This window comes from Anser brachyrhynchus, assembly GCF_964034855.1.
Source record: "Anser brachyrhynchus genome assembly, chromosome: 3".
NCBI lineage: Eukaryota > Metazoa > Chordata > Aves > Anseriformes > Anatidae > Anser > Anser brachyrhynchus.
Window position 1 is genome coordinate 94,300,312 of NC_137696.1, and position 26,977 is coordinate 94,327,288.

At 41.8% G+C, this 26,977-nt stretch overlaps 1 protein-coding gene across 48 annotated transcripts in view; it reads right to left on the bottom strand.

Moving 5' to 3' along the window:
• Nucleotides 1-17,686: 17,686 nt before the first annotated feature.
• RIMS1 (regulating synaptic membrane exocytosis 1) overlaps nt 17,687-26,977 on the bottom strand; it is a 318,659-nt gene continuing 309,368 nt past the window's right edge. For all 48 annotated transcript variants that reach the window (XM_080587725.1, XM_080587724.1, XM_080587702.1 and 45 more), the window contains 4 exons: nt 24,271-24,383; nt 21,489-21,590; nt 20,272-20,411; nt 17,687-19,918 (listed from right to left, as the gene is read on the bottom strand). In XM_080587725.1, coding sequence (XP_080443851.1) covers nt 19,700-19,918; nt 20,272-20,411; nt 21,489-21,590; nt 24,271-24,383 — 574 coding nt within the window. In that variant the 3' untranslated portion in view covers nt 17,687-19,699. The remainder of the gene's footprint in view (nt 19,919-20,271; nt 20,412-21,488; nt 21,591-24,270; nt 24,384-26,977) is intronic.

The window sequence follows — 26,977 nt, forward strand, 5'->3', positions numbered from 1 at the left end:
ATAGGGATAAGCCTGAACAGCAAACCATAGAGCCAAACTGTCCTGAATGTAGCAGAGCTTGAAACTGAGTTATAAATTGATTTCTTCATAGGGAAGCAATCATCCATCTTCTAGAAGGACAGTCAGGAGTGTCCAGTCATAATACTGGGTAGCAGCCATCTCTCACTTTTTCACCCCCAAAAAGGTCATTCATTAAAATAGTTGCCAGCACTATGCTACATGCTTCTCTTTTGCATTGCTATTACTGACTCAAAAGGCTACAGGGGTCAGACAAATGGACCAGTGGTTGTTTAACTCTCATCTGGACAACCCTTCAACCACCTTTCCAGCATCAACATGTGCATGAGTTTTCCTCCACATTTGATGCCTCTTTTAAGTCCTCGGTGAAATTTAGATCAATTTCATAGGATTGCAAAGGAAATCACAGATCTCTGCCTTTTCTCTTGGTAACCTTTGGCTAAGATTGACCCAAAGTGATGATATTTGTAGAACACATTAGTGAACAGCCATTACATGAGCCTCTGCTCACCCATACCTACCCAACACAAGCTGGGTATGGCTCTAGGGGAAGGACAGAGGGACTGCTGGAAGAGTGGGTAAGGTGAGTGCTCAGTGGAGATACCTGTGTCAGCTGAAGCCATTAGAACTGACTGATATAGGAAAGGAAACTGGAAAGGCGTACTCAGCCTGCAGTTTAACTTTTCTCGACATTTAATGCCCCAGGGCTGTTTCCTGATGAGGGATAACTATGGTAGCTGTAACATGTGCTTACCTACAAGGCATTGACTACAGTAGGATAAAGACCTTTAAGGAATCTTTGTTCTATTTTCTTCCTACATTTCGTTTCCAATTCCTCAAGATGCAGTGGTTGCCCTTGGCAACATTCTCCAGATTCTTCCAAAAATTTATGAAGACAAAATGGCACATCTGAGGACAAGCCAGCTTGGTCATTAAATAAACATTCCCCTTCCATTCAGTGGCAGAATCAGAGCCACAAAAAGTCTCTTGCCTGGGTAGCTTCCTGAGATTATTGTCATTTATTACCAAAACTACTGGGTCTTCCAGCAGAAACATAACAAGCTCTGCTCCCGTAGCACAACCCATCTCTTAGCACATCCTGGGACATGCACGGTCCTGCTACTCAGAGAACAAGAAATTCTCCATAAAAATACTTGATGAAATGATTCTCTTTGAAGTTCAAAGTTATCCATTTAAAGAAAAAAATCCACAAAAATATTCTTAATTATTATTATTATTATTTTTAATTTCAGACTATTTTGAAATCTATTTCCATAGGCTTCAAAAAAGACTTTAAATGGACAGCAGCTCTATAGTTGCCTTGGCAGAAATTTTATCTAACTTATTCTTGAGTGGATGACCCGTGATTGCATAAGATTGCTTGTGGACTACAAGCGGCCTAACAAAAATAGGAAGCTAAAATAGCTATAAAATTCCACAACAAGCAAAAAAAATTGCTAGGAGGATCAAGAAAAAAAAAAAGCCAGTAATTATTATAAATGAATCCTTAACTCCATCTGCACAGTATTTAATTACAGCAAAGAGAGAAAATCAAACCCTTCAGACACTGATATTTTCAGGGAATTGACATATCTTGGCACCAGCATAGCCACATTAGAATGATATAGAGTATCTAAGTCTATAAAACCTTGGCTATAAAACCAGGTTTTCCAGAGGATAGATGAACATAAGAGAAAACAAATGTGATTTTCTTACAGGATGAGGTACACATTAGGCAGAGATATATGCAGAATATGGCACAGAGGTCAGAAAATATGTTGTTGAAATACATAAGCTGCTGAAGAGAAAACCAGTTTGAGAATAACGATGTGGTAGAGAAGAAGTGATTGGAACCAAGAGCCTCTCAGTTCAAGTTAGCAAGGGGTTAACTCCTACATTAAGTAATTTTTCTAAAGGAATTTTACAAACAGTGTTGGCTTGAAAAAAGGCACATACTCGCAGTGCCAGTAACAGACATTCATACTTGTCAAAAAGGAAGTGGAAACTTTCTCAGTAAAAGATATATGGCAGTATAGCTAATCTTTGGATTTTGAACTCGATATGTTAAGATTCAAGCGTATTGTTGTGGCATGGCCATGGTTTAGCCTTGCTGGCGGTACAGTACGTCTTCACTTTCTTGGTTTTGAAGTTTATTATCATTTTTAACACTTTTATTTTAAGAGGGAGCTGAGTGTTTTTGCAAGAGAGAATTTGCAAGAGACATCAGCATTCCAGAGCCTTTGGTAACCTGCCTGCTCAGTGCTTGACTAACCAGAAAGGGGTTAAACAAGAATTCATACATCGCTCTGGCCCTAATTTCTTAGTACTTCAGAAGGAAATTGATAAATAGAAATAGTTGCCTACCAGACAGCTGTCATTTAACTAAATTTAGTTAAATGCAATGCTCCAAATTTTACTACAGAGAACAACTATTTTCTTAGCCAGATACCCAAACCAATTCTGGTTTAAAGCTGACAAAAAATCAAGAAAGTAAATAGTGTGCACAGGCAGGCTCAACTCCAGGAAAATTTAGGGTGAGGTTTCCAAAAGCACTCACCTGTGACCTAACAGGAATTTTACCACTTCTCTGGGAATAATGACACTGAGTATTTCTGAACAGTGCCACCATGAAGAGGCTGTACAGTGGTTAAACACCCTTGCCCAAGCTTGGCAGCCCACAGCAGCCCAATCTGGTGTAGGGGCTGATAAGCCAAATCTCTATGTTGCTGCAGCTAGGTCATGCAGGCGTGTTTCAAGGAGGACTGTTGCTGCTGGGAGCAGTTCTCAGCCTGCTGCCCAGCCAAGGGGATGCTTGGCCTGTGTTCCAGTGGAGAGGTTTGCATGGCAGCAGAGCAAGCTAAAAAAGACCTGCAATTCTTCCCTTTGCCTAAGCCTACAGCGCCCTGCAGGTTGCTGTCAAGACATCGCAGGAACCATACCCCAGCCTCGCATGGCTTTGGGCTGACCATCACCAATACACCAATACACCAAGGGAGGCAGAATCTGTCCTTTTTCCTCCAGAGCCCATTATGCTCCAGGTTAAAGTATCAGGTTCACTACAAGGTTTGAACTTGAGCTGCTGACCTAAGTAAAAACTAAAAAACTCACTGTTCACAGCTCTTTGAAATCAGGTTAGTGAACCTAGATTAAGAAGATATATGTTTTTCCTATCTAGTAAAGGCATACTCCCAAAGAAGGTTTCTCACTTTGTCCAGTTGATGTGGGGTTTTGGTCTTCCTCCAGACTCTCACGTACTTAACATGAGCCTGTTCTTTTTCCACCCAAAAGCAAGTGAGCAAGGCCACTGCTGTGCGAATTAATGTGTATGTTTGTGTGAGATGTTTTAATAACAGCAGCCCTGGAATGTAAAGGTAACGTGCACAGCTCTATTTACAGGAGAGGCTGAGGATGTAGAATACATTTACATAGCATTATTGTAATAAGGAAGAGTAACTTTCCACGTCTCCAAGCACTTCTTTTGCTTCTAGAAGCCCTGAAGAAGGGATGCAGAAAACAAGACTCTGTCAGAAAAGAGGATCCAGTGTAAAAGACATATAAAGAGAAGGCAGGATATGACTGAAAACCCAGGGGTGGCCATAAAATACCTTATTTAAATTTACCTCTGTAATTGCAACAGTTCAACTTGTTGGCATATTATGTTCCTAGTAGAGATGTTGCTATGAAATTAAAGCAAACACATTACGTTCTTTCTATTGATCATCCTTATGTTTATTCATACACTGGAGTGTAATTTACTCAAATGTTAACTTCTGGAGTTTCTCTGCATAAGGGAATCGGATATAAGGAACAAAACCCATAATAGTAGTCCAGGCCTGGCTGTAGATACCCACGCGCAAGACAAAATAATTTAAATTAAGCACTAAGCAATCTCCTCTGAAAGGCCATTCTTACTGGAGATGGAGAACGGTGGTAACGTGAGCTCTGCTCTTCAGCTGGAAGCCATTAGCAAGCTCAGGGAGGCAGGAGGGCTGGCTGGGGGAACCAGTGCTCCCACTGCCAGCATGGAGGCAGCTGGGAAGTCCCTGTGTGATCTGATGAGAGGTCCACTGCAGTGGCCTTGGGCACCTTGTTCTGGTGAGAGAATCCAATTAAAGATTTTAGTTATCTCTATGACTATCGAGTTGCTTTAAGTTCACAATTTAAATCTTGCACTTTTGAGGGCACAAAGGTGTTTGCAAGACAACAAGTGCTCCAGGAGAAGGAAAAAACAAGATGATAGGGATGCAAAAGAAGCAAAATCTTCATCAAAATAAAGTGACTTGCTTCACCCATGTAAAGCCTAGCTCTGCACTGTTTAGAAGGAAAGGCTGATACTTGGATGACAACAAAATAAAGAGAACGCTGCAGCCTGAGTGAATAATTAACTACTTAAATTTAAAAATGGACAATCATTTGACATATGCTAAAACTAAAGCCATTTTGAATGCACTTGGATTTCCAGGCATACTATCTTTATTTGGAGGACAGGTTCTTGCAGTCTGAAGCTAAGTTAATGACATTATATGGCTTTTTTCTTCATCTTAGCTTTGCAGTTTAATTGGCAATGTGCGTAACACAGCTAAGTCCTTTAAAAGCCCAAAAGGAACAACCCATATGTCCTAACCGACTGCTGGCTTTATAGCGCCTGGTTGCTGTTTTGAAAAGATGTTGAGGAATGTATAAGCTGTGGATAAGAGACATCCGAGTAACAAGAACTGACTTATGTCTGTAATTGGTCTTACATATTCATGCAAAGATTGGTGATGTTGCAGAAGGAAATGCTCGAAGGCCTGGCCTTAAGCTCTCAGTGTCAAAGTTAATGGTGCCGAGCTCCAAGAACACCTTTAACAACCAACCCTAATTGAAATATGCAGCTCTGCTGCCAGGTCCCCACAGCAATTAGAAGGGGGCTGAGTTCAGTCTCTCTGAGGGCCTTTGCCAAGAGTTTCCTGGGAGCCTGGGCTGAGGCCTCCCTGGCTCCACTGGCAGAGGGCTCCTCCACAGCCCCTGGGAATAACCACAAAAGGAGCAGAGAGAAAAGGCTCATGACAGCCCGAACCGTATTTACGGGCAACGCAGAACCCAGCTGGCATGTCAGGACGGTGATCAGCAGCTGAGTTCAAAGTATTAGTTATTGAGCCCAGTGAGGTCTGGGAGGCTTAGTCACGCTGTGGCCTAGCCAGCCCTTCATTGCTCCAACCGATTCCAGACCCACAGGGACGAGGATTGCTATGCAGGGAAGTTCAGAGCAAACTCTGACCAACAGACAGCCCCCAGGGCTGTCTCCTCTCACTGCAAGCTTCACTTATATCTATTCCCTAACTTGTATGCCCCATCGAGAACCTACGTGGAGAGGATCTGTGACCCAGCTCCAGGCCCATTTGTGCACATAGCCACAGAGCATAAGCAGCCAGTGATGGAAAATTTTCCTTTAAAACAAGAACACTGCATGTGGTGCGATAGGTGAAACACACTCACGTGTATCTAAGCGTTCTGGCTTGTCACTGATGTGTACCTCTGTTGTATGCTCTCCCCTGAAATGATGTCCTCTATAAAAACCGTCTCTACTCCTCTCGGAAAGAATGCCCTCACTTTACAAATACCGTGACACCCGCTTCCCCAAAAAGTCAATCCTCAGCCATGCATGTATTGGCTGTCTCAAAATGGCTGCTCCTGCATATGCTCACATCCTTCCACAGTCCCACAAATCATTAATTGAGCAATGTACTAAGTTTACAATGGGATTCAGAATTATTTGGAGAGTGTGCAAGCTCTTTTTGATACGCTGGCTATAACCGTGCTGCTGATTGACATTTCGTTACAGGCCTTTGTTTTGCAGGGGGTATGAATGTGCCTCTGAACTTGCAGTTGAGAGGGATTAGATTTGAATACCACGACCCAGGCTCATTTTATCTTTCAGCGCTTTCACGCAGCAGCAAATGGGAGCTGTCACTATTGCGTAAGTTACATTTCTTCCCCTTCTCTTACGTATGCAAATTCCTCTCCCATATGTAAAAGCAGTGGTACACAGTAGGCAAAATCTCCTTTAGAGACGCGTTGAGGAAGGCTTGGATTACAGCCCTGCAAGAACGTTTAATAACAGCAGCAGCGTTCCCAAATTCCTTCTTCTGAGTTTGTACAACCAGTAAACGGAGCTTTAAACTCACACTGAAAACCAATACAATTTGTTTGTTGATATAGTTACCATCATCTGCAGTTGTATAATTTATTATCGCCTACTGCTGCTAGTGATAATAAAAGTGTGAGTGGGTTTTGCGATGTGAGTAAAACATGAGCACAAAATCTCCACTGGAAATACTGAGTCACTTAATAAACATGTAGACCACAAATTCATTATACATTATTCATTATACAGGTTACAGATGGGCTTGAAACAGAGGAGTTTGCTTAGGTTTGTGTGCACGTATGCATTTGTGTGCACAGGCTCAAGCAGGGAGGAAGGGTGTCCTAGTCTGGACGTGAGATCAGCTCCTTTCCAAAGACAGAGGCCAGAGACAAAGCTTGGATGCGGTGGACTACAGTGCAGCTACCGCCAGGTCCAGCAGCCTGCGGCTTTATAGGTTTTGGCTGATCTCCAGTGTAAATGTTGTTAAAGACATCGTTGAAGGAATACTGATCTTAGGTGTCTGTATTCTTATAAACAACGGATAAGAGATCCAAGATATCACAGCTTCTTTTTGACTCTGCTCCGGTGCAGCAGCAGCAGCAGTGGTTTGGACCATGTAGCCTGGCCTCCTGGCAGCAAAGCAGGCAGGGGCAGAATCGCAGTGTGTTTACAGGGTGGTTTGTTTTAGTCGTGCGTGTATGCCAGCCTGACATGAGCTGATCAGCCAGCTCGCAGGGCCTTCACCTGACCCTTAGCTTTAAGGACCAATCCTGCCTTGTAGGCAGAGGCTCAGCAGCACTCAGCAGAAAGAGCAACACAGATGTTTTCTCTCCGCAGGAAGGCTGTACAACCCTGAGGTCAGAGCAGCGGTTAGGACTGATGCCTTTGGCATTTATTTTAGACCCCTGGGAAGAGAGAAGCACCTGTAGAGAGAAATGCGGGGGATCAGCATGCTCTGGTGATGATACCAGCATGGAGCAGGGCACAGCTGCTGCAAATGTGGATCTGGAAGCAGGTTCTGCCTCACAGCCTTCACCAGAGGAGTAAGGGCACTGTCTTACCTCAGCCTTCTTCTCACCTGGTGCACTTGCCTAACCCAAAACAAGCAGCATGACCTACCTTTTCAACACTGGAAACTTGCTCACCTGCTGGGGTGGAGGGGAAAGATATTTGAATATTACATGTAGCTGTGCCAACCGATGACACCTGTCATAACATGAATAAACTACTAAGAGTTTGCATTTGAGGTGCATTTTGGAGGAGAAATACAAGGAAATCAGTGTTCAGTACAAGCACAAATGCCATTCCTGCATGTGTATTTGGGAGGAAAAAAAACAGGTGGACTTGTGGGAAATCTATTCTAACCGAGTAAACTCCACTGCCTTGCTCATTTTTTTTTTCAGCCATGGACCATCCTAAGCATTGACTCCTTCAGGATGAGCAGCCACTTGCAGATTTGACCACTGTGGCAGAACTGACAGACATCAGGCTGAAGTATTTGTTTTCTCACATTTTTGCTGCTGTATTAAAAATGGCCCATTATTGGCGATTTCCAGGAAAAGCTCTGCAATCACATTTTTCCTCATTGCTCATTGCATAAGCCCTTAGATACGTATCTCAATCATTAAACAACATGTTCCAACAGGTTTTTTTTTTTTTTTTTTTTTTTTTTTTGCAAATGGCCACACAGTGCTGCAGTTCAAATCTCTAGAAAGGCTTTAATTTCCTTGGATTGTCGTAACTGTTTTAATAAAACGGGCAAAATGCTTAATGGCAACCGTTTGCGCCATTCCTTACAAACACTCTGAGCCTGACATTTAGACAAATGCTTACCCAGCTTACAAACACAAGGGCATTTAAGTTCAGGTACCGAGGCATGGTCAGGCACTCCATCTGCAATCCCTTTTGTGCAGCTGTCAGGGTGCCTACAAAATGCCAGTCAAAAACATACAGCCACCATCTTACCCAGAAATCACGTTACAGACATTCAAATTTTCAGTGCATTTTACACTCTTTCCCACCTCTTGAAAAGCCACTCTACTCATATGCAGTTGACAACACATCTATCCAAATTCAATTCTGCAGCAGTTTCCTAGGTAACTAGCACTTTGGCACAGAGAAGCTCTACACAGTAGAATGAGCCAAAACACCCGTTAGCATTTCCACCTCTTTTCAATCCTTCTGAAACATGCAAAGATACCAAGAAAAAAAGAAGAAGAAGAAAAAAAAAGGAAATTAAAAACAAAAAACAAAAGCCAAACCAACCAACCAAAAAACAACAACAAGAAGAAAGCCAATGGCAAGGTATGTTCAGCTGCTCTGTTTAACTTTCATCCAGGAAATTCTGCATTCACCAAAAATTAGCTCAGATCTGCAGACAAGAACAATCTCAGGTCTTAAACCATTTCTCACGGGTTAGACTTTGTGCTATCTTCACAGAACCCAAACACCTTTATAGGCTCTCAGTAATACCTATAGCATGGACAGCTAACTCTGACCCATGCTAAGAGTCTCTGCTCTCCCGGCCTCTTTCCCCATAACCAACCTCTAGTGGGGCCTTAAAGGGCTGCAGGGCGAGGTCCATTATCTCCAATCTGTTAGTGGATTCCTGAGGAGGATTTTCCTCAGACTGCTGTGTATTACCATCCAATTCAATACTCTCCCTTTCCTCTTTCATTAGTTGGCCAACGATTTGGGACCATTGGTGCAGGACAGTGATAGCCCTCATCTCCAGTGTTGTCCATGTGGTTGCAGGATCCTCTGTCTAGTCCCCACTGTGGGAATGGTATTTAGAGGTCTCTGGTGGAGGAGTTGTAATGAGGGAATGGGAACTCCTGAGTTTTCTCCTGTTGCCTTCCTGTAGGCTAGCAAATGCAGCCAGTTCAGCAGCTCAGTTGTGGTTGTGGCAGCTGTGGAGAGGCAGAATGCACTTCCTTGTTTTGTGTGCAAGAAAAATGCAAATTCTTGCCCTCACCTAATAGCCACATGCGGTGCATTTAGGCACTGGAAAAAAAGCCACAGCCTGAAGCCAGGATCATGTTGGAAGAGATTGGGCTGCAAAGCTACATTGACAACCTTTCCTAGCATTAGCATATATACATACAAGCAGAGCTGATCCCTGCAAAAAGGTAATTAAGGAGAGGGGAAACCTGGGAGTGGCTGGTATAAAATGCCCTAAAGGGGAGGAGTGGGTTCAGGAATGCACATCTGAAGGGCTTGGTCTGGTGTCAACTTCTCCGAACATCCTGCCGAATCTTGTTCGCATACCCACATGAAGCCAGCTCGGCAGGCCTTCGCCAGCCCTGCTCACGAGGAAGTGAGAGGGCTTCACAACTGGAGGCTCTAGCTTGCAGGCAAGGCCCTCCCTTCTCTGCCTGCCATTGTGATGGTTTGCTGAAGGGCAGCATGTGCACATCGGACTGGAGTATAGTTCAAAAGAAGTAAGCGTTGCCTGCAGCTGTCCTCACTTCAGAGCATGTTATAGCAGGTTAAAGCCTGCTGTAAACTATGCCAACCACCAGTTAATCTCAAGAAGCTTTTCTGGTAACCATGCATTGCCAGGACATAAGGATACACTAGTCATGTCTCCTGGAACAGTGTCTTCTCCATGAGCTTAGGAAAACATGCCAGGGACACCTTCTGGTGGCTGTTGGCTGTTTGAGGGATGACTTCAAGAAGCTGATTAGCAGGGTTAAATTTAAGAAGTTTTGTGCTGCAACCTAGTGCCACAGAGCACAGCTGCCCTGCCACGCTAGATAAATCAAGAGCAGACAGTTTTTACAGTTGCAGACTTTAATGCAATTTATGCTATATCAAGTGAGTGCTTCCCTCCTTGTCATCTAGCAGATCCGCCTTTCTGAACTGCAGCCACTAGCAGGGGACAACTAAGCATGTTGTTAAAGCTCTAGTGCTGTACATGAAGCTTGGAACTATACCAAGGTGGCTTTCATCCTTCTGGTTAGATTTCCCTTTTAGATTGTTAATATCTGGGATACAGTCCTAAACCATGGCCATGTGTTTTTAGCTTCCATGATTTGGTCAGGGAAGCTCTAGCAGCAGTCTCAGGGCTCGGCCCTTGCATGTGCATGGTGTTTGACAATCAGTGCCTGGGCCATGAGGTTCTCTATGCCAGGTCAGCCAGCGACCAAGTCCCAGCAAACTCCAGTTCAAGGATGTAGGAGAGCTGAAGGTATGAAGTCTTTAATCCACTCATTTGTCATTTAAACACCACAGTAGTTAAAAAAGGCCAAGAAAAACATTTCCCTGCAGTTCCCTGCTTCAGTTGGTTCATGGAGTTGAATTTTTATTTTATGGTCCAGGCACCAAGCTTGACCTTGCTCCCCCCGAGCCAACCTCCTTTCTTGTTCCCTGACTGAGCCAGACCTTTCCTTTCAGGTCCCTCCTATGCCCTTGTCAAAGAGCGGCTGGATGAGCCATATCTCAGCTATGAAACCATTGGGCTCTCAGCAGTAATACCTTCTTTTTCCTCCTTAACCAGGTTATCAATGAAGTTTAATAGTCCCCCAGCACAAGTCTTCACTGGTTGCAAGAAATTCTCTGGATGTATCTGACTTTCAGCTTAATATGAAAGTAACAAAAGTGCAGCGAAGGTACAGAACAGTCTAACAATAAAAGTAGTTCTCAGAAAACAAAATGAGGCTTGTAGTTTAACCTCACAGTAGCCTGACATTAATCTGTCAGACGAGCCACTGCAAATAATGCCAGAATGGGGACTTAATGTGTTTTTTTTTTTTTTTTTTTCTTCCACATTACTTGGTGGAACTACACTGATTTAAGCGAGTTCGTAATCAGCACTGAATCAGGGAAGACAGCTAGATATAAACATGATTTCTTTTTATGCATTATGAATTCCTGTTCAAAACTTTCTGACTGCTTTGAGAGCTATAATGTGAAACCAGCAGACAAGCATAGCCAGTAATCACAATTTCAGGACAGCTGCAGCTATACGTTCAACACTTGGAAAAAGCACCATATTTTTATTACTATTATTTTTCCATACAGAAGTGCCTAATACAACAGAAGCATGTTTTTCCACATTAAGGCGGAGATCTTTGCGATGCCTACAACGCAGCGCACCAGGCCCCAACAAACGGGCACCGCGTGCCTGCGAGGGCTGCCGGTGGCCCCAGGGGGCCAGACTAGGGGCCCAGGGGCAACTTGGCGAGCCGGAGAAGGCGCAAAGCTCGGTCCCGGCAGCCCTACAGCTCCTGGGGAGCTTAGCTCCGGAGCCCGGCCGAGCTGGAGACCGTCTCCCCGCAGCTGGCCCGCGGGCAGGAGGCGCCCTCCGCCGGCGGCGCGGGGCAGCGGCGGGCGGCATGGCGGCGAGTCGGCGGGGCCGCGGCGCTGCGGCTCCCCCCAGCGGCCTCTCTCCATGAGGCGAGGCGAGAAACGCGTTTGACAGCTTTTTGGCCCCCGTTTGCAAGTGGCCTCGAAGCAGCGGGGCTCTTCTTCCTAAATAAAAGTCTCTGCGTGGGTTTATTGAAATAAATAATGTGATTTAAAAGAATTCCCTAAATGGCGGCCGCCCACTGCAGCAGGGTCTCCATCTTGCTGTGAGGTGATTCGTGTGGGGTAGGCCAGGGCTCCCACTGCGCTTGGAAGTGGCCCCACAAAATGGTGCTGTGGTGGGCATGTTAGGCCAGGCACGGTCCCGGTCCTACTGGGAGGTAACGTGGTCTCTGAACAGCCACACAGCTCAGAGCCGCGCTCATCCAAGGAGGTGGCTGTCCAGAAAAACTTTAGCTTTTGGTCTCCTTGGTTAGCGTATATACACTAAAATCAAAAAATAAAAAATGAGGCTTATGTAAGGGTCAGACAAGATCCTCTTGTCACGGATGCATTGCTTCAACTGGATGTGCCAACACAGGCAGTCACCCCAGCTGTGGCTACATGCTTCGCTGCCTCTTCCGAGGAAAAAAATAAGGCTTTTGGCTTTATACAGCTAAAGTTCCTGGCTTTGTTTGGGGTTTATTTTCAGTGAAAGATGCTGCGCTGTGTGTGTCAGTCACCTTTTGTCACAAAAGCACTTTTGAGTTTGGTCTCATGGAAATTGGTGACAAAAATCATGTGTTTTTCAGTACAGGAGTCAAAACCCAAGTTTGTGAAAAACACAGTGTACGTGAGCTAAGAGAGTATGAGGTAGGAGGAGTGAAGGTGGGGGGGGGGGAAGTGGTCTTAAAACAGGTGTCTACAAACTGGAGAGCAGCCTCAGAGAGGCGAGGTATTCAAAAATGTCCCTCTGCTTTGTTCCGTTCACTCTTCCTCACTGAAGAAACGTAAATGTTATCAAATCCAACAGGTATTCCCTGGAGGCAGCAGATACAGTTCTGAGCTGGTATCAGGCAAATAAGGGATGGGAGAACAAGGCTAAGATTAGTGCTGCAGGGAGATACCAGCCTCAGGAACAAAAGGAGAGGAAGGTTAAGCCCTGAGGAATCACTCACTGTCATGGAAACATATCTCTTTCTCCTCGTTTACATTTTGGGATTTGTTTTATGGAATATTTGAATGGCACAACAGAAACCTAGCAAAGAAGCCTGCGTGTATAGAAAAGCTGAAGGATTATACAAACAGCACAGCAGTGAGTTCTGGTGGGGCTGTAATTTAATTCTGTTTCAAAAGAACAAAAGAAAGCACAATGGGTTTCTTCCCTCTCTCTTCATGCACACGATGAATGTAAAAGGTCTGAGCTGTTTTGGTTTGTTTTGTTTTCAACATTAATGGTTTAGGAATTCTGGTCAATTCCACCAAGCGCCGGAGAAGGACAACTGAGTGCTGACAGGAGGCACCAAACTGCACAAAACTTCCTTTTACTGTTTGTAGGAGCAATGGCCTGGGAAAGGGTGAGAGGAGGGAACCAGCATTTCTTACCTTTTGTAGGAGAGCAGGTAGTGTGCCACAGCTCTCAAACCTTAGGGCCTTTTTCATACTAGGTAAAAAGAAGCAAAAAAGTCAACAAGCCATTCTTAGGCTGCCTGTGAGAAGGCTGCTGATACTCCCTATTCTCAGCAATTACAGCTATTATGTGCCAACTAGAGACTGGGTATAGAGCAAATCAAAGATTATTTGTGCCATCAACTTCATTTCCCTCTCCTGGTTAACTTCTAGAGAGTTACCCATCAGAGAGGAAAACAGTGCACAATCTTATCCTTTCGAAAAGATACTGGCTGCCACTAGACTGTTTCCAATACTGATGTAATGAGCTACTGATGCAATGAACTTCAGGAAGAAATTCACCGCCATCTGTGAGACCTTCAGGGGCTGGCCCAAATAGTGGCTGTGGGAATACTTCTTTTTGGAGCTCTCAGTCAAAAATACGTGAGGAGCTAAATAGCTATGCCTTATATATATATATATATATATATATTATTTTTTTTTCTCTTGGGTCTTCCTCTTTTGTCCCCCAAGTGAACAGAAACATCATTTCTTTCCTTCGCTTCTCCCTCACTATACTCTCCAAGCTCTTGCACTGCCTTCTCTGGGAATCTTTTAAGAACACTTCGTAACATTTAATTGAAGCTTTGCTTTACTATATTTGCTGGGCTTGCAAATTTTAATTTTGGGGGGTAAATTTTGTTACAAGATTTCTTTAAAGCACCTAGGACTGTCTTACTGACCCTTGTATGACTATGTAACTTGTTCTAAATGGGATTTTTCCATCTCTATTTTTAGTGATGTAGCATATACATGAGCAGCATTATTCTGTAGAGACGTCCTGTCACCAAACAGCCTAGGGATGTGAGACCAGACAACAACAACTAAAGACAAAGTGGAGATACTGAAAATGTAGAGGTGATAGTGCTGGAGGTACTGCCTGGACAGGATGAGACTGGGACAATAGACATTGTCTGTATGATAGACTTGTTGAATAGAGGATTGCATAAACTGAAGAGGACAGCAGTGTCCTGCTTAGGTGTGTGGCTCAGGAATTGTTATTTGGCTGTAGCTAAAATGTTGTGACAAGTTTCAGTATGGAAGATATTGCTTCCCGAGACTTGCCAGTGAGAAAAAAAAAAAAAAAAAAAGACAAGAAAATGGGATAGTTATGTCACTTCAGTGTCTGAGCACTTCACAACTACTTTTTTTCCACATTTATCTTCTGCTGTTTTCATATTTATGTGATATCTCTGAAAAAGGGAATTGCACCTATCCCCAGTTTATTCATCAAAAAATCCAATTGCAGGGACCTAGGTTCTCAAAGTCACCCAGAAACCTACATCCCACCGATAAAAATGAGAAGGAAATATGAAAATGACTAAATCTTGACCTAAATGAATTGTTGCAGACATAGTGAAAAGCCATGCAGATGGTAATATCATACAGCTTTTCATTGTGTACCCATTTTTTTACCAAACAGGCCAACACTGTAACTAACTAATTTCTAACTGCATTATAGAAGCACTCTGAAATTGTAAAACATGTTAAAGGCAATCAGAACAAATAATTCTGAATTGTCTGAGGAACATTACAGTAGTCAACTTCTGCTCATCACTTCTTTTTGAAGGTAATTTTTCCAGAGGCCACCCATGGGATTCTGTGAAGCCCTTAGCTAACTCACTTCTAGCAGAGAGCCACTGAAACCTCTAAAAAACTCAGCTCTCAAGGATGCCTTTCTTGTACTAGATGAGACAAAATTCACCTTACCTGAATTGCTGTATCAATATGTTGTAGTCTACTGAATCTGTCAACTTCTTATCCTTTTCCTCAGGTACTGCTGGTGTTGAGCATTAGATATTTTGACCCAACAAGGCAGAATGACCAAGGTTTTATGTCCTGATGTTCCCCTAGGGCTTTAAATCATCCCAACTACAAGGAAGAACCTGACCATTTCATAGATATCAGGCTGTGTATTCAGGGGCTTAATCATTGTCAGCAGCTGTACTCCCGAAGGAGTAAGGGCAGCTTCCCTTCCTATCTCTGGCACCTCAGGAAGGACAAATCCAGATCATAAAACCTGGATGAAGATTTGATCTATATTGACATGCCTGCCATACACATCTTTTATAAACATGATATTTAACAACTCCCAGCATACATGGTCACACATACAGCCTCTGAGAAAATATATACATGACCCAAGCAACCTGATATAGAAGAAGATGTTCCTGCTTATAGCAGGGGAGTTGGACTAGATGATCTTCAAAGGTTGCTTCTGACCCAAACTATTCTATGATTCTATAAGCTGGGCGTTTTATTTTCCTCCTAGAGAGAAGTGGCAGGGCTGGGAGTGAGGTATTAATCAAGATTCTTCTTTTTCTTGATAGACTTTGGTGGTGTTCTTGATCACTCAAGATGGCCAGAATACTCATTGCCTGAATTGAAAACCACATACTTTAACAACAATCTACTTTATTTCAAATTATTTTCTTCCATGTTTGGAGAATTACATTGTGGTTAACATGGAATGAGCATGTGGGGCTTTAAAGAAAGAACAACTTTGCTGTTAGGCATGAATTTCTTCACTTATTGCAAAAGAAGAGTATGAAGCCCACAGCTTTTTTTGCTAGAGTTATGTGGGCTGTCAACAGTAGAGTAGTGACTGCAGGGGAGCAGAAAACAACCACAGGTAGAGCTGCTGACTTCATACAGGACAAGTTAGTGGCTATTAGTAGAATCCTGGATGGCATAGAACATCCACTGAAGGTCCACTCTGAACTTTTCTTCATCTGAGAATCATAGAATCACAGAATGGTTTGGGTTGGAAGGGACCTTGAAGATCACCCAGTTCCAACACCATGGGCAGGGAGCCCTCCCACCAGACCAGCTTGCCCAAAGCCCCATCCAGCCTGGCCTTGAACACCTCCAGGGGTGGGGCATCCACAGCTTCTTCGGGCAACCTGTGCCAGGGCCTCACCACTCTCAGAGTGAAGAGTTTCTTCCTTATATCTAATCTAAATCTATCCTCCTTTAGTTTAGAACCATTACCCTTTGTCCTTTCCCTGACAAAGAGTCCCTCCCCAGTTTTCCTGTAGGCTTCCTTTAGGTACTGGAAGGCCACTATAAGGTCTCCCCAGAGTCTTCTCTTCTCCAGGCCGAACAACCCCAACTCTCTACCTGGGCTGAAGTCAACTTTCAGGAGTGTCATTTGTTACTGAAAATAGGCAATGAAAGTGAATGTGTCATTTCTCTGTGAATTATGAAGGAAGGAGACCAAGAAGCGCTGGGTTGTCCTACCAACTCAGAGAAGTTCTGATGGCTCTCTAACACAATGGTCAAGGTCAAAAGCTTTTTCTCCTACCAGAAAGAGGGACACTACATTTGCATTTCAATATAAGATTTAGAACATCTGTTCATCACAGGGAAACTAACTTTCTGGTTATATGTCAGGGATTTTAAGTTTAGTATCTTTGGTCTTCTGCACATCGCGTGTAGCGCAGTACTGTATTCTCAAGGGAAAAGCAGGAGGGAACTAAAAGCTGACCCATCTTTGTAGCACAGCAATCAGCAATGAGTATTTAAAAAGCAGCAGTCCCTGGAAAAGGAGACTATCACATAACTTATCTGTCCTAGTGCAGTTTATTGCTTCTGTCCTGAACTTTGTCCATGTGTGACTCCTGTTCATCCAGAACCCGAAATGAAGTTGTTCAAGGTGTTCTTTTGCTGTTACATTTTCTGTGCTCTAGGGGGGATCGGATATGCTAAACTTTATTTATTACTCAGGATCATAATGGGAGAGGTATCCTAGTTTCAGACACAAAGCTACGAGATTTATGAAACTAAGGGTTTTTGCAATAGTATAACAAATTGTATATGTAAACAGATCACTCCCACCACACAGAAGCAGAGATATAACATGCCTTTTCTCAGAGATTTACCATGTTTAATTATCCTTTTTTTTTTTTTCAGTAGCTTAACCATGTATTCAGTTAAATAAAGTAATAAACAAAAGTGTTCAAAGTGAGGCAATATTGTCTTTATGTTATTTTTCAGTTGTGATCAGGTATCTGTGGGACATGGAAAACTAAAATCAAACAACATACATAATCTTTGATTCTCTAATAAAATTTAGTGCCAAATTCTGCTCTCAAGTAAATGTCTATACAGCAGGATCCATCGTGGCATTACAGTACAATGGCATTTTTCTGGGTTTAAAGAGTGCAAAAGTTCAGAAGTTGTTCACACATCTTAAAGGCTTGTCACACACCAAATACAGAGCTGGTGTCTGGCTCTGACACGTACTGCCCCACTGACCTAGTGCAAGCAGACACGGCATCGTTCAGCACAAGTAAACTGATTGGATTTCACCAGATTGTAATTTGGCTAACTGACTTCATTTTGCCTGCTTCGATGAATGAGAGCACAATTTGGCTCCTTCCACGGTGAAAAGGCAGCCAACCAAACACGACTTTCACCAGACCTCAGTTTCTGGCCCCAGATTTCAACATACACTATTACATCGATCAAAAGAACCATAGAAATCACTTATCATTTTACTGTTCCTTAACACATTTCACACAGTCCTGCAGCGAGCAGAATCACAGATGAACCTCAGAACATACAGAGAGCACAACTACTACACTGGACATGAAAAGGAAATTTTATTAAACATGTTTACATAACATGAGTTGGAAGTTCATTTAAAAGCACAGGGGAGTGTTAAGACAAGTGGTCAAAATAGAAAGATACTATCGAATTATAACTAGTTGTTTTTTGGCCACTAAGACAGAACAGGATCTAGTAGTAGTGCACCAATACTTGAGTTCTTCCTGCTCAGCAGGTCGAGCAGTAATTAATCTGCGCCCTACGGAAAGATGGGCAGAGTAATTCCGACGTGTTGAGTAATAATAAATAGTTCACTTGGTGCAGGCAGTATGTCTATGAATTAAAACCTAGTGTGTACACAGTTTCTACATGTGTTACAGCCCCACAGTAGGAATCTACACCAAAATATTTATTAGAAGGAATTTGGTCCGTACTACATCACGTTTTCCATAGGGTAAAAAATAAAGTCCATCTATAGACATTTAGCACCAGACTCACAGACCTAGCCTGGCTAAAACCTGCAAAATGTCTATAAGAAAAATGGATGGCTTAGATTTCTTGGTTACTTCAGTATAGTAATTACGAGCAAACTGTACAAGTACATGCAACATACAAGCTGGCCTATGTGGAACTAACATACATTATTAAATAACCTTTTTCATCTCTTTTTACAAAACGTGCATGCAGCTTTGAACAGTTCCAAGTCATGCTGCTCTATTTGTGTGATCACAAAATTGAATGGCCTGTAAAAGGAGGGGAAACATATCAATGCACCTGCAGAATCTGCAGTTTTTAGCACATTTACAGAATATCACAAGGGATTTCAAGGCCAAGAAGAACTCAAATGAATAAAAAGCAAATTGAATTTTGACTTTTTTTTTTCTCCAAAAAGTAAGATATCTTGCGTTAAAAAATCAAGCTTTGTGCTTGCATCAATCTCAAAGAAATGTAAACTAAAATTTGATAAAAACATTAGTAAGTGCAGAATATTTCAACTGGAATTTCCAGTGAAACACTGAACAACTCATACCATGCTCTATCCAGGGCAGACAAGTGCGTCTGAAGCGACACACATCAGAGAAGCCTGGGTACAGCTGAAAGTGTCATATGCTCAATCCATTCCTGGTCAACATTTTGGGAAGTCAAATATACATTTATACACAGAAACGTAAATATTTCGTCTCCATTTCTAGGAGGAAAACTGCATTACCAGTAACATATTCAATGTCAAAAATTAAGACTAAAGCTGCTTTATACCAGTCCCCAGCATTAGTTGCAGAAATCTTCAAAATTCTTCCATGCAAAACATCATAAACATAAAAGTTATTATATATAATGCAAACATATCTGCTTTTATTTTACAAAGAAAAAGTGGCACTGTGATGATTAGTTATTTTTAAGAATATAACCTCGATCTGTCATTTGTTCTGGGTTCCCACATGAGAGACTTTGAAGCACCAGAACCGAGAAACGATTTGAACTTGCTGGAATTGTAACTGTGGCTGTTGAACACTTTAACGATGCTTACAGAGATATGCTTCAGCCCTTTTGGTTTGTTTTGTTTGGTTTAGAAAAAGAAAGGAAGGGTCTCTGTTAGCGTTGTGAGGACTTCTACAAAACTAGCAGAATCACATGGCAAAAAACTAGTGGAAGTAACAAGTACAGAAAAACTGCTGAAACACCAGGAAGTTAACACTGCTTGAGGGCTCTGTCAAAAGGTGAAGAAATACAACATTGTTAACAGAGTGAGAGCTTCCAGTTTGGCTCATATTTGACTTAATTTGAATCTAAAGGTCCCTCTTTCTCTTTGTTTGTTTGTTTTTGGATCAATATAAGCATCAGTGATAGTTGCTAATAGATTGGCCATACGTGATATATTTTTGTTCTGTCAATGTAAGCTGTCTCTCAACAAACAACTCAGACATATTTTTGGATAACTACTACAAGCAAAAACAGAAGTGATTGTCTCTCTCCAACAGCATTTTTTGATCGTGTGAGTATCTGGTTCCAATCGTTATCCTGGGTGGTGTTTTTATTAGACAGCACCTGCTACTATGACCTAATACAGGGAGGCCCAGTTGAGCTTTCCAGAGATGACTGGGAGGCCCTGCGTGTCAGGGGAGTCAAGGTTGGATCCACTAGTGATGAAGGTGGAAATAATTTATACCAGCCTATTACCACACTGGACAGATCCAGTTCCTCCAGAAGGATCTGGGCAACTCCCATGAAGCATTTGTGATCCATTCGGCCATAGTCTCCCCAAACTATTACCTGAAAGAACATAAAATACAGGTTCAGCCTTGCCCTAAAAGCCATGATCACTCCTGCTGTATTTCATGATGTGTATTGTAAGGAAAATGTTATTCTTAAGGGTGAATGATTTCTCCCTCTTGCGGGAAAACGTAATGGCAGGACAGGAGCGAGAGTCAACAAAAGAGAAATGTTTAATACAGCCAGACATTTCACAGGTCTGAAACCACAAGCCACAAGGATGTGTTTGCTGGTATTTATAAAATTAAATGCTTAGCGAGTTGGAATGGGTTTACGTATATTGCTTAAACTTAAGTAAACATACAAGTGCTTTACCAAATGATAGCCTAAAATGGGATTAAGAAGCAACTGACCTGAAGGACTTTACCCTGTGGGCTTTCATCAAAAACCAGTGTCTGTTGGTACAAAGGATCAAGGGTCTTTCGTGCAATCCTTGTCTTCTTCTTAGCTATACACGCTCCATTTTCCAATAAATACACTTTGACATATGGAGCTGCAAACAGAACATCACAAATTTTGTGTTTGAACTTAAAAACTTCTACACTGCATATCTGAGCTGAAGGACAAAGGCCATAGAAGGAAACTGAGTAGAAAGAACATGACACATGCTATCCTCACTGTATAATCTGAATGCAATTACGTTCACTAAATAAATGACACAGACCATAAGATATCAAATCAATTTTTATAAATCTTGAATTTTACGATCCAAGATGTTACTAATAACAATTGTTTTTCACACCTGTCATTCTACACTTTCCTTTCCCAGGAATTAATTGTCACTGCTAGAGAATCTGGAGTCTCTATGTATGTTCAGAGGTCAGAGATACACTGAAACAGAAGACTTTGATATTTCATTGAAAGGAATATTTAAAACTAAGTCATTCAGATAACACTGACTCTTTCATCTTCAGCTCCTGAGTAGGTTGTGAAGTACCATTTTGCCAAAACATTATCTAAAACAACTATTCTACTTGTTACAGTAAAGCAGTGGTTGTAGTGGTGATTATAAACCTCTTCCGAGACAGATTTCTGTAAATAAATAGGACTCAAAAATGTCCTTATAAAATGTTACAATTAAATTTCTTTCATTACACAAGTTGTTGACACTGGCACTAGCATCACCTGCAAGCTTCTTCAAGCACTGCTGCACACAGAAGACCATGGCATGTGGGTCTGCTAAATTGCTTGTTCAAAGCACATTCATCTGTTCTCCATTTCTTGTTTTGATGTGGAACAAACACAAAGGACTTCATCTACATCAACAAAGCCTCTCTGAGAGATATGACTTGCCTAAATACATGGAAATATTTCTGCAAATGTTCCTTCCAGAATGGATTTTGAGTTGCTGAAAATCGTTCTTTGGAAGGTAGCAAGCAATTAGTAGATGCAAGGTGGTAAGAAGTGGACATTGGTAGCAAGGACATATCCATACACACATTCTTTGTTAAAAAGCAAACCAACCAAATGCAGTTATATCAAATGAGGAGCTTAAAAGTCCCCAGTCTCCACTTATCTGCATACTTCATATTCTTGTTTTCTGTTCATATATTGTCTATTTGTCCCTTACCTGGGGTAGATTTGGAGCCAGGTTTTTGCGTGAGGCCACGGGCTCTTATGACTTCTACTTCTAACTGACCCTTTTTGTCCACCATGCCAATCTGGATATCACCTGAGAGGGAGAAAAAAGAAGCTTGCATTTTAAAGAAGCAGAACAGCCTGGGAGATAGGGCATAAGAGTGGGAAACAGACTGGTGTGGTACTAGTCTTCTGCATTAGTGTGCTTGTCACCTCTCCTCCTGTTCCCTTAAATTTCTCCATCCTTAACCCACTACTGAAAGATACATACTTAGCAATATGCCCTCTCTTCATGTACATTTTATACCTGAGCTCAGTATTTCTGATCCATGGGGACAAGCAAATTTATAGCAACACTTCAGTATCACCACCATACTTTTGATTTTGCACTGTGAATTATTTAGAGACTTCCTACCCAGGACTGCTGCCCCAGTGTGCCAGTCACTGACACACAGTGCCCTGGCAGTGATCCCATGCCCAGACATCTTAAAACCCAAACTCATGTTCAGATATCCCCTCAGCTGGAAGTTTCTACCTCCAAGCTGAGATGCAAGAGATGGCAGTGCAAAGGTTCCTTGTCTGATATAACAGGAAGGAGAACTGCTGATAGAATTTAACTTTGAAACCCTCTGCAACTACAATTGTCTGACTGGACCCCCAGTGTAAGGCAGGTACACCAACTGGATGAGGTGTATAGTCAGAGGACGATGCCCTAGCCTCATAGGGACTTAAAAGAAGTCGTCTTCTGGAAAGGCCTCTAACAAGTACAAGGGTGACAATTCTCCTGTTTTATCAATGTTCCATGCCCATTTTCAGTCTGAATAAAATGATGCAACATGCTAAAATAATAGCTTGCTTTTGCCACCATTCAAACTGCTGAGTTCTGACGAGATATTTCTTACATAAAAAGGAAAGGGCTTTAGTCTGAGACAAATAAAATACAAGAAAAGTTACCTTAACCACAGTTCAAAGTATTACATCTCTGTGATTTTGTATATTAGGGAATTAGCTGGGTAGATATCTAATACACCACTTAGAATCAAAAATACACAATTTGACACATGAGCTGTGTGAAACCTGTGCAAATAAATGAACTATCCATATATCCATGCCACAGCTGAGTATGGCTGTATTTGAGATGTAAACTCTGAATTTCTTAAAACAAAGCAAAACCCCAAAATAGACAGTCCTGAACTACATAATTTGGGATTTCAGATTTAGAAATACAGCATTTTGAAATTAACCTGGCATGAGATTTTCACATGCTTGTCTAATGGTAGATTGAAGCAGTGTTTATACCCTGATACTTGAGGTATGGCAGAGAAGCAGGGAATATTTCTAGCTATCAGACTTACCTTGAATAAACAGAGCTCTGTGTTGTGCTAAAAGCAGTCTAAAGGAAAATTCCAAGATGTTTTAAGACCACATCTTAGGATCGCACATCCAAATAAAAACATGCTACAGGCAACCAGAAGGGGGAGCAACAATACAAACGTTTTCCAGTCATCACTGGCAACTGCATGTTGAAAAAGCTTCTGAAAATTGTTAAAAAGCATGACAAAGTGCTTTTTTGGGGGCTGAAACCTGAGCATTTAGTAAATAAAACGGTTCTAAGAAGTGAAAATAAATGTATTACTCAAGTCACCTGCAGAAAAATATTTAGATTAAAATCAAGAGATGAAGGAAATCTAGATCCTTATACCAACAGAGCCATTTAGATTTTTATTGGGCAGATAGTCTATCAATTATCTTCTCTTTCAAATTACAGAATAAGTGTATTTAATAACTTTGGTGCTTATTAATGCATTAAGCAAGTAGCAGTTATCTGGACTTATACAGCAACTCTTGCTTTACAGGATACTCAAAGCATCAAGGAAGTCTGTCTCCTTCTGCTCATGAGTTGGCAGAGGGACACACTCCTTTACAGTTTTTCTGTCTCTTTTTCCTCTTTTTTAGCAGCATCTCAGTAACCCTCCCTGAAGCTGACTCTTATGAGAGCGCTGTACTAAAGCACTGGCCACTTATGATTTCCAGCATTGTTGCAGGCGTGGATCAAGTATTCCTCACTTATCATCCTAAACATGTAATATGTGAAGCATGCCTAAGATTTGCTCAAGTATGAGCAAAAAATTATCAAACCTTTCCAAGGATACATACACAGCACTGTGCCGTTGCACAGCACATACACTCATAGCCTATTCATTACCAAGATAAAACTAATGCTACTATAGGGAAATCCAGACTGGTTTGGAGTACAGAGAAGATCACTGATAGTTCCAGGCAGCTGCTGTAGAAAAGGATTTTGTCTCCTCCATTAGAAGCACTGGCTTTATCAGCAGCTGATTACTGGGCATTGCAAATGTGGGCTGAAGTTTCAAATTCTGGGGTTACTTCAGGATGAACTAAGCTTGGACAAGCAGAGTTTGTCAAGAAACTGTCCATCACATTCAGTATAATCTGTGGCAAATATAAACCTTGAACAGCTGAGATTTTGCAGTGAGCTACAACTGGAAAACCCAGAATAACTTTTGAGTGGGAAGGAAACTGAACCCCCTATCTTCAAATTGCAAATGAGATTAGCAGACACCTCCATATAGCGCAAATACTTTTTTCCTTCCATTCTGGATGCTAGCATGCTAGGTATACCAGTGACTTTTGTGTTTACAGTGAAGGAAGCCACTTTGTAAAAGTCTTTTTGGTGCTGTAGTCTCGCAGTGTGTGCGATAATTATTGGCTAATTATGCATCTAACATAGGAGAACATATTATTCTTACCCATGGCAGGGGTTGCTAGCGTTTGCCGGCCTACTAACTGTGCAGGTCCAAGTCCATCAAGGAAATCACTAAACTGACTGTCAGCACCCAGCCGTACTCCAGGAAATATTAAGCTGAAGGAAAATAAAAGCTGGTTAAGCATAAGAACAGGATTAATTTCCATTGTCCTACAGTATCTACCCAAAAAGTACTTCTTACACAAGGTGAGCAGCTCAGGACATGCAACCACAAACTGCTCTGCAGCAACAGAAATGAGCTATCTCCCAAGGACCCCAAAGAAGTAAAGTGAAATTCTGCATGTGGAACAAAAGTAGTTCATACAAGTAGTTCTTGCTAAGGAGCTCTCCAGGAGCAGCAAAGAGCCTGACAGGTGAATAAACTATGAGTGACCTCGTATGGCAGAACATAAAAAGCCTCATGAAATTTAGGAGCCTATTACTCATTCCTGAATGCTTGATTTATTTTGTAATACATACATCCAAAGGCCATCCGCATCAGTTAAGATAAACAGGGAAAACCAATGCATATGCTAAATTAATCTGATTGTTGCAGCTGTTTAATGAAATCATAAACTGGCAAATAGTGCTAGTGTGGATGAGACCTAAACCTAATGCCGCTCCCTAGCCAAATATTTTGGTAGCCACATCTGGATTTACAGCGAATGCCCATCCCTCTTTCAGGACTGAAATGCAATGCAACAACATAGAATACACACGCTTTTCCAAGCTGCTTTCTTGTATTCCAGAATCTCCACTTTTTTTTTTCCCAATACATATTTTTTTTCCCAATACATATGTTCTCTCCAAAGAATAACAGAACAAAGAAACAAAGAAACAAAGAAACAAAGAAACAAAGAAACAAAGAAACAAAGAAACAAACAAAAAAAACAAAAAAAAAAAAAAAGGAGGGAGAATGATCCATGGTGGGAAAACTCAGCTTCAACTTTCTCATCAAAATTAGGAGGAACAGAAGAAGACTTTGAACTGAGTCTAGATAGCGTCTTACCCAACGCACCAGCCAGCATTCTGCATCTGCTTCTCTCTCAAAGGTAATTCCCTATTAGACTCAAGAACACAGTAACAAAACTTCCTAATTAAAGCACCTCGCGTGAAAAGCTTTGATTTCCACACATCAGATTTACGTGATCCATTCAATTCACAGTAAAAATTCTCTGCAAACCCTGGTTAGTTGAGTACAAGATGTCCATGCTTCTCTTCAAGACTAACTACTCTTAATGTTTCCATGAACATACAGACTGCCTGTAACTAACACTGGCCAGAAAATATCAGCATTGTACTTCTCATTAGAAAACTCTGATTTTCCTAAAGGTATGCTTTTCACAGAAGTTTAAAGAAATCTTATTTAAGGTTTCTTTAGATGGAAGAGGAGAACCTGGAGGCCTTCAGTTCAGCCATAAGCCCACTGGTAATGGCAGTCACTTAACACCAAGGTGCAGGTTCAAGCCCTGAGCCCTGCCTGACAAGACACCCAGCCTGCTCCTCTGCCCAGCGGTGCTTCCCATTCACTCTTGCTGCTGCTAGGATTGGTTTCTTGTTTGTTTCTTTGGCCTTTTTCCCCTAAATGCCTGGTACATTTTGGTGGGGAATTACTATCATTGAAAATCTTCACTTCCGAGTGTTCTCATTCTTCAGACACTTCTAACCATACAAATAATAATGAAAGGTGTGAGTACTCCATTCACCTTAATGTGCATTAATGGCAACTCATTAAATTCCAGTTATGGCTCAAGCAGAAGAACATAATGTGATACCTGGGGTATCCACTGTAGGACTGTGTGATCTCAGCTAAGTTATTTATCTCATTGGTATTGCAAAATGCAGGATGAGGCATAACACTGTAATAAACTAACTAGGTGAGCCTGCAATTAAGGGCAGTATCATAAAGTACACTCACAAGGAAGGAAAAATTGTCCATGCAAATTCAACATCAACACCTCCTAATTGTTATCAGTAAGAGTGAACTGCACACAAAATACTACTCAAGCAACCAAGGTCAAGCTCCTGCTGATTTTGATAGGAATCTCATGGAAGGAAGTATAAACCTAGTAAACAGCTTTGCCATACAAATGCAGAGGAAGTCTGAGTACAAGGTGCTATCAAAAACCAATTCGTACTCATACTAGCAATAAGATCTGAAGTCAAATGTGACATTTCTAATGTTTGAAAAATGGCCGGGAGAAGAAGGGAGGAAGAGGATTTTAGGATTGGGTGGCACAGTGCATACACCGCTGATTATGTCATGCAGTTGTGCAGCTTCCCCTCCACCTTGTACTCGTGTCCAACTCATGTTCTAAAAATAAGACAGTGATGCATGTGGGGGAAGTGACTGTACAATAAAAGATTGGTTTATTGGTCATCTTTCTTACAAGAATATCCACTTTTAACATTTTTCCTTCACTGTGAACTAAACCCAAAGCTGCTGTAAACTAACGCTGTTCTACCATATTCAAGTAAGCTCACAGAGCACCCGAGGGTATGACCTACAGCTAAATCACAGAAGCACAGAAAAATGTAAGACCTCAGAAAAGTTTTCTAAGACAACAAGTACAGCTCCATGATGAGCAGAACCGTCTGGTATCCCTTTTATCCATGGCATTGCATCCTGTTAAAGGAATGCTTCTCTTCCTTCACTGCAGCAAGTCATATTTAACTGTTTAACCTGGGTTTTGTTATCTGCCTCCTTTAGC